The 9,552-nt window shown below is 55.0% G+C and overlaps 1 protein-coding gene across 4 annotated transcripts; it reads left to right on the forward strand.

The window, feature by feature from the left end:
- Positions 1 to 1,378: 1,378 nt before the first annotated feature.
- SLC22A17 (solute carrier family 22 member 17) lies at positions 1,379 to 7,744 on the forward strand. 4 transcript variants are annotated; one of them, XM_014780485.2, is made up of 10 exons: positions 1,379 to 1,641; positions 1,816 to 2,325; positions 2,418 to 2,521; positions 4,670 to 4,824; positions 5,396 to 5,561; positions 5,746 to 5,891; positions 6,061 to 6,166; positions 6,326 to 6,597; positions 6,852 to 6,963; positions 7,108 to 7,744. In XM_014780485.2, exons 2-10 carry the CDS (start codon positions 1,918 to 1,920, stop codon positions 7,394 to 7,396), a joined length of 1,758 nt encoding a protein of 585 aa, XP_014635971.1. In that variant the 5' UTR covers positions 1,379 to 1,641; positions 1,816 to 1,917; the 3' UTR covers positions 7,397 to 7,744. The 4 variants fall into 4 exon arrangements, with proteins under 4 accessions (XP_014635971.1, XP_004421277.1, XP_014635973.1 ...); XM_004421220.3 differs by having other exon boundaries at positions 6,326 to 6,543; XM_014780487.2 differs by having other exon boundaries at positions 1,819 to 2,325.
- The last annotated feature ends 1,808 nt before the right edge of the window (positions 7,745 to 9,552 follow it).

Below are 9,552 nucleotides of genomic sequence, written 5' to 3' on the forward strand. Positions count from 1 at the left end.
AGAACACCAGTTAGAAATTCAGAGGCTAAAGCAGTCTGTGTAACAGGTAGCTTGACTAATGGTGGTAGAGATGGAGAGAAGCAGAATATCTGAGAACTCTAGGAAGTAAAATGGACAGCATTTTGTAAGGATTTAATGGGGTAAGGAAGAGGGCGCTCTAAGGGCTGTCACCTGAGCATCTGGCCCCCTTTGGATGATGAGGGGGGCCATTCACTGAGGAAAGAAGCACTACAAGACAAGCAGGTTACAGGGGGAAGAGCATGAGCTTGAGTCCCTGTGAGTCATCCAAGGTAAAAGGTCAAATAACAGACAGCGTCTTGGGTCTGGGGCTCCGAAGAGAGATGGGAGCTGGAGATGTCAATCTGGGGATTAGGGTTGTGTTGCTTTGTATTGTTTATATTGAGGGTGATTGAAGCCATGAGCATTGGTGAGATCTGAGGTGGAGAGAACAGTGTGAGATGAGAGGAGGGCCTAGGACCAAGCCTCTGAGGATCGCAGACACTGGATGATGGTGAGGAAGAGGAGGATGAGCCTGCAATGGAGAGAGGAGGAGCAAGAGAAAGAAAACCAGGGGAGTGTGGGGCCAAGCATCCAAGAAAGTGTCTAGAGGACGGGGTGGTCAACAGTGCCAAATGCTGCTGGCAAATGATGGAGACTTGACCGGGATGGGGTGGTGGAACCTGGAGAAGTGGGCTGGTAGAGGACTGAGGCCAGGGCTGAGTACAGTGCCCAAACCGGTCTTCCATATGCATTCCCTGTCCAGGCTGGCCCCGTGGCTTAGAGATTGGGTGCGAGCGCTCCACTGCTGGCGGCCCGGGTTTGGATCCCAGGCGCGCACCGACGCACCGCTTGTCTGGCCATGCTGGGGCGGCATCCCACATACAGCAACTAGAAGGATGTGCAACTATGACATACAACTATCTACTGGGGTTTTGGGGGAAAAAAATAAAAATAAAAATAAATAATTATATGCATTCCCTGTACTGTAATTGCTAGTATACATGCCATCTCTTCAGTAAGCTACTCCAAGATGAGTCTTGTCCATCCTGTTATCCCCAAAGCCTAGCACAAGGCCAGGCACATAGAACAGCCTAATAAATTTTACTGGTGGGTGAATGAATGGATGATGGATGGGTGGATGGATGAATGAATGATGAGGAAGAATTGGAAGTAAAGGAGGACTCTCTGGCATCTGCCTGGGCCAGCTACTATCCTTCAGCTTTTTTCCCCTTTTTACTGCAATGGCCCGCAGACTCAGGGAACAGAGACAGAGCCCTATCCCCTCCCTCCCCTGGGCCCTGGCCCCCCTTCTCTCTGACGAAGAGTCTGGACCCAAGGTTCTGCTGACGTGGGAAGGGGAGGAGAGTCTGGAGGAAGAGGAGGGGAAAGCAGCGCAGAGATCGCAGAGACGAAGGAGGCGCCCGCGGCTGCAGAACCGCAGAGCGGGGTCTTTCCGGCCTCTGTGTCCGGCACCGGACGCGCTACTGGGCCAGAGGACAGCGCATCCTTTCGGTGCGGGCCGGCGAGGCCCCTGCGGTCGGCAAGCTGGCTCCCCGGGTGGCCACCGGGACCCCCGAGCCCAATGGCGGGGGCGGCAGCAAAATCGACAGCACTGTAGAGATCACCTCCAGCCCCAACGGAGTAAGTGCCCGCGCCCTGGGGGCTACGCCATCATCTTCCCGCACCCCCGCCGAGCGCCTGGCCCTTTCCTCCCGCGTATCCCCGCTCGTGGCTGCCTTCCCCGCGCCCGCCCTCTTCCCTTGCTCTGCGGTTTTCTCCGCTTCACCCGTCTCCTGCCACCCCCCACCCCCACAGCAGGTCGGGACCCTCGGAGATGCGGTGCCCACGGAGCAACTGCAGGGTGAGCGGGAGCGCGAACGCGAGCGTGAGGGGGAGGGCGACGCGGGCGGCGACGGGATGGGCAGCAGCCTGTCGCTGGCCGTGCCCCCCGGCCCCCTCAGCTTTGAGGCGCTGCTCGCCCAGGTGGGGGCGCTGGGCGGCGGCCAGCAGCTGCAGCTCGGGCTCTGCTGCCTGCCCGTGCTCTTCGTGGCGCTGGGCATGGCCTCGGACCCCATCTTCACGCTGGCGCCCCCACTGCACTGCCACTACGGGGGCTTTGCCCCCAACGCCTCTGGCTGGGAACAGCCCCCCAACGCCAGCGGCGTCAGCGTCGCCAGCGCGGCCCTAGCAGCCAGCGCCGCCAGCCGCGTCGCCACCAGTACGGACCCCTCGTGCAGCGGCTTCGCCCCGCCGGACTTCAACCATTGCCTCAAGGACTGGGACTATAACGGCCTGCCGGTGCTCACCACCAACGCCATCGGCCAGGTGAGGCGGCCTGGTGGGCCACGGATCTGGGGGAGGGCCAGGAGCTACGAGCGCGGGGCCTCACGCCCGCTCCATCCCTCTCGCATCCCCAGTGGGATCTGGTGTGTGACCTGGGCTGGCAGGTGATCCTGGAGCAGATCCTCTTCATCTTGGGCTTTGCCTCCGGCTACCTGTTCCTGGGCTACCCCGCGGACAGGTGAGGGCTGCTGTCGGGACAGGGCGAGTAGAGAGGAGGGGGTGCTAGGCCGGCTAGCCCAGGCAAGTGGTGTTTGCAAGAGGCTGAAGAGGATTCGCTGGACTCTGCAGTCTTCTCTGGACTTCTTCTGTTCAATGATATGCAGCCCCACCTCTGTCTCAACTTCACTCCCCATCAAGAAATACTCCTTCCATACCTCTTCTGCGCAAGGGAATAAAACCACCCCCATACCTATGGATGAATGGCCTCATCTCCAAAGACGATAGCCCATCCCCGCTGACCAAAAACCTTATCTCCACAGATCAAAAAAGCCCTAGTTCCTCATCTATTGTCCTTATCACTACTAACCACCTCCCTCACCATCTTCATAGATTAATAGACTCAAACCCCACTCATAGCCCCATTCACGTGGACCCTTAACTCCATCTCCACGGCCTAATTCCTAAAGATCATCATGTTCATTCCTGAATATCACAGCCCCACTCCCAATGACCAATGGTTTAACTCTACAAACAAATGACTCCACCCTCATGGGTCAACAGTCCAACCTCCATGGATCAATGGCCACAACAGCACTCCCCCAGAGATTAACAGTCCCATCCTCATGGATCTTCAGTGTTCTCAGATCCTCTCAAATCAAAAGCCCCATTTCCATGAGTCAGTGGCCGCATCTCAAAGATCAACAGCCCATCCTCACGGACCCGTAGCTCTCCCCAGGGATCAAAACTCCCATCTCCTCGGACTCTCAACATTGCCTGACCAGGTGCTCCATCTCCACTGACCATCCCCATGGATTATTAGACTCATCTCCACTGATCTACAGTCCCATCCAAATGGATTAATAGTTCAACTCCCATGGATCAAAGGCAGCCCTACATTCAATAATCCAGTTCCCTAAAATCAATACCTATCCTCACAGCCCAGTAGTCACATACCTCTGTGGGCAAATGAATCTAAACCCACAGGTCAATAGCCCATCCTCATGCATCAGTGCCCTTATTTCCACAGACCAGTAGAATCATTCCTATGGAATAATAGCTCATCCCCAAAGACCAATAATTCAGTCTCCTAAATTCAGTAGTTTTACCCTCATTAACCAATAAGCTCATCCCCATGGAAAAACGGCCCTACTCTATTGGGTCAGTAGCTTCACTCTCTGGGATCAATGCCCCCTTCCCAATGACCAGTGATCCCAGTTTTCATCCCCATAGATCAGTAGTCTTATCCCCAAAGATCAATAGCCTGGCCTCCAAGGATCAGTAGCCTTGTCCTCAACTGACTCATAGTCAGTGACCATCATCAGTGACCAATAGTCTCACCTCTCCTGATCTGTGACCCTATTCTTACTGATTATCCCCATGGATTACAAGATTCATCCCCACTGACCAATACACGATGTAGGCTAAGATCCCCACCCCGTAAATCAGTGGTTCCATCCCCTAAGATCAATTGTCCAATCTTCAAAGATTAGTGATCATCCCCACTGATCAACAGTCCTACCACATGGATTAATGGATCAATAGCTCCATTCCCATGGATCAGTGGCTCCATCTTCTGGCCAGTGGCTCCATCCCCACTGATCATCCTTATGGATTAGTAGACCCGTGCCCCAACCACATGGAACAATGGCCTCATCCCCCAAAATCAATTATTCAGTCCGCTAATATCAATAGCTTCATCTTCGCTGACCAATACTATCCCCATGCACAAGTGGTCAATGGCCTCACCTCCACAGATCGATAGCTCCAACCCCATATATCAATGACCCCATCTCCTCTGACCAGTCTGAGCAAGACAAGCTCCATCCCCACTGACCAATAGCTCTATCCCCAAGGATCAATGGTTCCAAGTCCCCTAAGTGGTATCCCATCCCCTCTAATGGCTGGTTTCACTTCCATGGAGAAATACCCTCATCTCTGACCAGGAGCCCCATCCCCAAGAGTCAGTGGTCCCACCCCTGCAGAACCATAGCCATGCCCCAGGTCCCAGTAGCCAGACATCACTACCCACGTTCCCCATTCTTTCCCATCCTCTCTAGCCTCAGTCCAACTCTTGCTCCCAGGACCTCACCTTCATATCTCCAGCTTTGAAGTGGGCAGCTGGGTCCCACCCAGCAACTCCTCCCCTAGAGGCCCTTCCTCTTTCCAGGTTTGGCCGTCGTGGGATCGTGTTGCTGACCTTGGGCCTGGTGGGCCCCTGTGGAGTGGGAGGGGCTGCCGCAGGCTCCTCCACAGGTGTCATGGCCCTCCGATTCCTCCTGGGCTTTCTGCTTGCTGGCGTTGACCTTGGTGTCTACCTGATGCGTGAGTGGCACCCTCCCAGAGGTCCTTCCCTTGGGGCTCATGCCTGCCTGTCTGCCTCCCCAGGCCGTTCCCACTGCCCCCTAGGGTCCCATCAGTCCCTTGTTCAGCCCCAAATTTCAGCTGTCCAGAATCTCAGCTGTCTTTCTTCTCATGACTTTGAAGGATCCAGGGGTCTTGCTCCTCTCCATACCCCTCTCTCCCCACGATCCTTAAGGCCTTCGTTGCCCTGGACTTACTGCTGTCAGAGGGTAGAGCCATATTTAAAAAATGAAATCCTGACTAGCCATGTGACCTTGAACAAGGGTTGATATGAAGGTCAAATAAGAGGTCTGATGTGAAAGGGCCTATGAACTGGGAATGTGGAACACCCACCAGGGACTCTGAACCTCGAGCCCTCCCTGAACAATCTCTCCACTCTTTGCCATTCAGAGGTTAGTCTGTGGGAGGCGACGGCTGCAGCCTCCACTCAGGGTCTGACCTCGCTCTCTGTCCTCCTCCCTCCTTCCCTCCTCTTCCCTCCCACGCCTCCTTCCTCCCTGGCCTCTCCTCCCTGTCCCTGCTGTATCTCCAGGCCTGGAGCTGTGCGACCCAACCCAGAGGCTTCGGGTGGCCCTGGCAGGGGAGTTGGTGGGGGTGGGGGGGCACTTCCTGTTCCTGGGCCTGGCCCTTGTCTCTAAGGACTGGCGATTTCTGCAGCGAATGATCACCGCTCCCTGCATCCTCTTCCTGTTTTATGGGTCAGTATCACCTCCACCTGTGGCCTGGCCACTCCCCTCTCTCCCTCCAGCCTAGCTGTAGCCTGGCGACCCCTCTACTTCCCCAATGCCCCTCATCCAGGCCTGCCCCAGCCCAGCCCCTCAGAGGTGGGAGTTTCCCATCCCTGGGTCAGGCCTCACGGTCACCCCGCCACCTCATCCCCAGCTGGCCTGGTCTGTTTCTGGAGTCTGCACGGTGGCTGATAGTGAAGCGACAGATTGAGGAGGCCCAGTCCGTGCTGAGAATCCTGGCTGAGCGGAACCGGCCCCATGGGCAGATGCTGGGAGAGGAGGCCCAGGAGGCCCTGCAGGGTAAGAGACAGGGGTCCCTACAGGCGACACCTCACGTGCACACATGACGGTGCCCTCTGCATGGCTGTAGCTGTGCCATCTTCACCCAGGGTCCTCACCACTCATGTGGGAGGACCCTGGGTTCTGCACTGTTTTCTTCTAACAGACAGCTCCTCTCTCTCTCCCAAAGACCTGGAGAACACCTGCCCTCTCCCTGCAACATCCTCCTTTTCCTTCACTTCCCTCCTCAACTACCGCAACATCTGGAAAAATCTGCTTATCCTGGGCTTCACCAAGTGAGCCTGGGTGTCTGAGCTGAGGGCCAGGCCAGTAGCTGGGATGGGGGTGGCTGGGTGGGGCAGGCCCGAGGACCCCTGCAGAGGGCAGCCAGGGCTGTGGAAGGCTGCAGATGGGGATTCAGACACCGTCCTTTGCTTTCCGACCCCTTCTCACAGCTTTATTGCCCATGCCATTCGCCACTGCTACCAGCCTGTGGGAGGAGGAGGGAGCCCATCGGACTTCTACCTGTGCTCCCTGCTGGCCAGCGGCACAGCAGCCCTGGCCTGCGTCTTCCTGGGGGTCACCGTGGACCGATTTGGCCGCCGGGGCATCCTGCTTCTGTCGATGACCCTCACTGGCATCGCGTCCCTGGTCTTGCTGGGCCTGTGGGATTGTGAGCATCCTCCCTTCTCCACAGTGTGGGCTCAGCAAAGGAACCCCAGCAGAGGTGCCTCAGACAGGCCCAGCCACTGCTTCCTGCACAGGCCTCCCAAGACAAGACCAGTCCCTGCCCAGATATTCCACCCTGGGCATGCCAACACTCCCCGGGCCACACAACCCTGTCTATTCTGATCAATTAGTGAATGCCAAAAGCCCACCCGGCTGGAACCATAGGATCAGAGAGGCAAGGGGATGATGCCAGGGACTAGGCCAAGCATGATCTCCCCACCTCCATTCACATCCTCCCTCTTGGTCCTCCAGATCTGAACGAGGCCGCCATCACCACCTTCTCTGTCCTTGGCCTCTTCTCCTCCCAAGCTGCTGGCATCCTTAGCACCCTCCTTGCTGCTGAAGTCATCCCTACCACCGTCCGGTGAGAGCAGGGGTGCTGCCAGGGCCAGTCCTCCGGGCCTCCCACTGAGGACGGGGCCTGAGGGATGAAGGAGGGAAGGCTGCTGGAGAAGGGTTGGGGTGAAACCCACAGCTTAAGGCTGAGTGCCTCCTCCACTTCCCCCAGGGGCCGAGGCCTGGGCCTGATCATGGCACTGGGGGCACTTGGAGGACTGAGTGGCCCAGCCCAGCGTCTCCACATGGGCCACGGAGCCTTCCTGCAGCATGTGGTGCTGGCGGCCTGTGCCCTCCTCTGCATCCTCAGCATCATGCTCCTGCCGGAGACCAAGCGCAAGCTCCTGCCCGAGGTGCTCCGGGATGGAGAGCTGTGCCGCCGGCCTTCCCTGCTGCGGCAGCCACCCCCTAACCGCTGTGACCATGTCCCGCTGCTTGCCACCCCCAACCCTGCCCTCTGAGTGGCCTCTGAGCACCTGGCAGGAGGCTGGCCTGTACAAAAAGGTGGCATAAGGCCCTGGCAAGGAGATCAGGAGGACTGAGTAAGGAAGGCAGGGCTGCCCAGAAGGCTCAGAGGCGCCTCACGCCAGCCATCGAGAAGAGCTCAGAGGGCTGTCCCCACCCCCAAGTCCTCCCTACTGCTTTATGTTCACGTCCTTGGCAAGAGTCGGGACAGGGAGAGAAGCCCACACCGTAACCACTAGGTCTGGGCTCCATCCTGTGCCCAAAGACATCCTCCCAGACCTCATTCTTTCTTGCTCTATCATTCTGTTTCAATAAAGACATTTTGAATAAATGAGCATACCATAGCCTGGACTTCCCTCCCTTCTGTTGTTCTTCTGTCTCCTGGGTAAAGGTTTCTCTCAGTGGAACCAAAACCAATAACTATCTCCCTCCCCATCCCTGTGCCCTGCTCCCCCATCTCCCACCGTGTGTGAACTTACAGACAACTACCACCCCTTACTGACTGCTCGCTATGCTGCTAGGACTGGCTAGGCACTTCACAAACTTCATTTAATCATTTAATCCTTACAATACTGCAAGGTAGGTGTTTGGATCAATTAAAGTGTTTTATTGTTGCGAACAATAAAAACTAACTGACTCCAATGAACTTAAGCAAAAAGGGAATTTGTTAGAGGGATGTGGTGGGGCAGGTTGTGGTGGGGGTCTCAAAATGGACGGAGAAGCAGAACTAGTCATAAAAGGTCCAGGAACCAGAGAGGCCACGGGTCCAGGGAGTAGGAACCAGTAATATTTTGTCAGGGCTTTACCTGGTTGAATGAACTCCAATGGGATTAAATCTTTGGGTCACCCCACTGAAGATTCATTTCCAGAGAGCAAGTGACTGGCTAGCTTGAGTAACACACACCCCCACACATATGACTGACAACTGGAGAGAGGGAGAGCAACCCCTGAGTGCCGTTAGCAGAAGTTAGACTGGATGTTGTGCAGGTAAACCCATGCATGCCCACCACAGTATTCTTCTTTTACAGATGAGAAAACTGATGCTCAGAGAGACTCAGTAACTTGCCCAAGGTTACAGTTAACGAGCGACAGAGCTGGGATATGATTAGATCCTGGAGCTGGAGCTCTTCATTGATATACACTGTGGCCACCTTCCCAACTCCTTCCAGTCTTTGGGCACTACCCTTGGAAGCGAGTAGTGAGTCTCTAGGCACCCCTGGGAGGTGGCAGTAGGAGACTGGAACTTGCACCCCAGCGCCAGGGCCTGCCTCTCGGTCTAGCTCTGGCTTAGCTTTACCACTTTGGGCAAATTTCTTAACTTCCAGCTTCCTTCAAGGGTTGCTATGAGGATTAAACAAGATAATGTATTGTAAGTACCTCTTAAATTACTCCACTAGATGGTAAGCTCCTTGAGAGCAGGAACTTTGTCTTACTCAACTTTGAAGCACCAAAGCCTGACATAACAGATGTTATATGTTAATATTTGTTTATTCTTTCAGCTTACGTTTCCTGTGTCCAGTTTACAGACCAGTACCATCCTGGATATTTAGGGCATAGGTTATCCTTCAAAAAGCTTAAAATCCATCTAACATGAGGAATATTGAGGAGGAAGAGAGGCCAGTGCTTTGGAGCACCAAAAGGCTGCATCCAGAAGGAGATGAGACTTCTCTAAGAGAGGCAGGAAACCCTCAGGCAAGGGCCTAGGACACAGGTACAGTGCTCTCAACTCAAAGGGCATAAGGAAAGCAGAGGCCTGGAGGTAGGCTAGGGTGAGGTGGTCCTGGAGAGAGGGATTCTTAGGAAAATCAAAGTCTTGAGGCCAGCCTCTTCCAGAGAAAGGAGGCCCATTACCCACAGATTCCTGCAGCACCACTGTTCCTATCTCCTTACCCTCTGCCAATCCATGTCTGAGGCCCAAAGCTCTATGAACTTAAGCCATGCTACTGGGCTCTCAGCAATAATCATAATGTTACTGGAGAACTCATAGGAACCTTTCTCATTTAATCTTCACAGCCCCCTGAAATAGGTATTATTATTTTTATTGTATTTAATTACTGAGAAAATGGAAATAAAAGAAAGTGAGGGGACAGCTAATTTTCGACAAAGAAGCCAAGAACATACCACGGAGAAAGGAAAGTTTGTCTCTTCAACA

The sequence above is a fragment of the Ceratotherium simum genome, chromosome 3 (genome assembly GCF_057802395.1).
Source record: "Ceratotherium simum simum isolate JZ-2026a chromosome 3, ASM5780239v1, whole genome shotgun sequence".
In the NCBI taxonomy this organism is placed as follows: domain Eukaryota; kingdom Metazoa; phylum Chordata; class Mammalia; order Perissodactyla; family Rhinocerotidae; genus Ceratotherium; species Ceratotherium simum.

Coding starts and splice junctions, on each gene's coding strand:
- SLC22A17 (XM_014780485.2), top strand. CDS start 1,918: ATGGGCAGCAGCCTGTCGCTGGCCGTGCCCCCCGGCCCCCTCAGCTTT. Junction 6,167..6,325: donor CTTATCCTGGGCTTCACCAA/GTGAGCCTGGGT, acceptor CCCTTCTCACAG/CTTTATTGCCCATGCCATTC. Junction 6,598..6,851: donor GCAAAGGAACCCCAGCAGAG/GTGCCTCAGACA, acceptor TTGGTCCTCCAG/ATCTGAACGAGGCCGCCATC.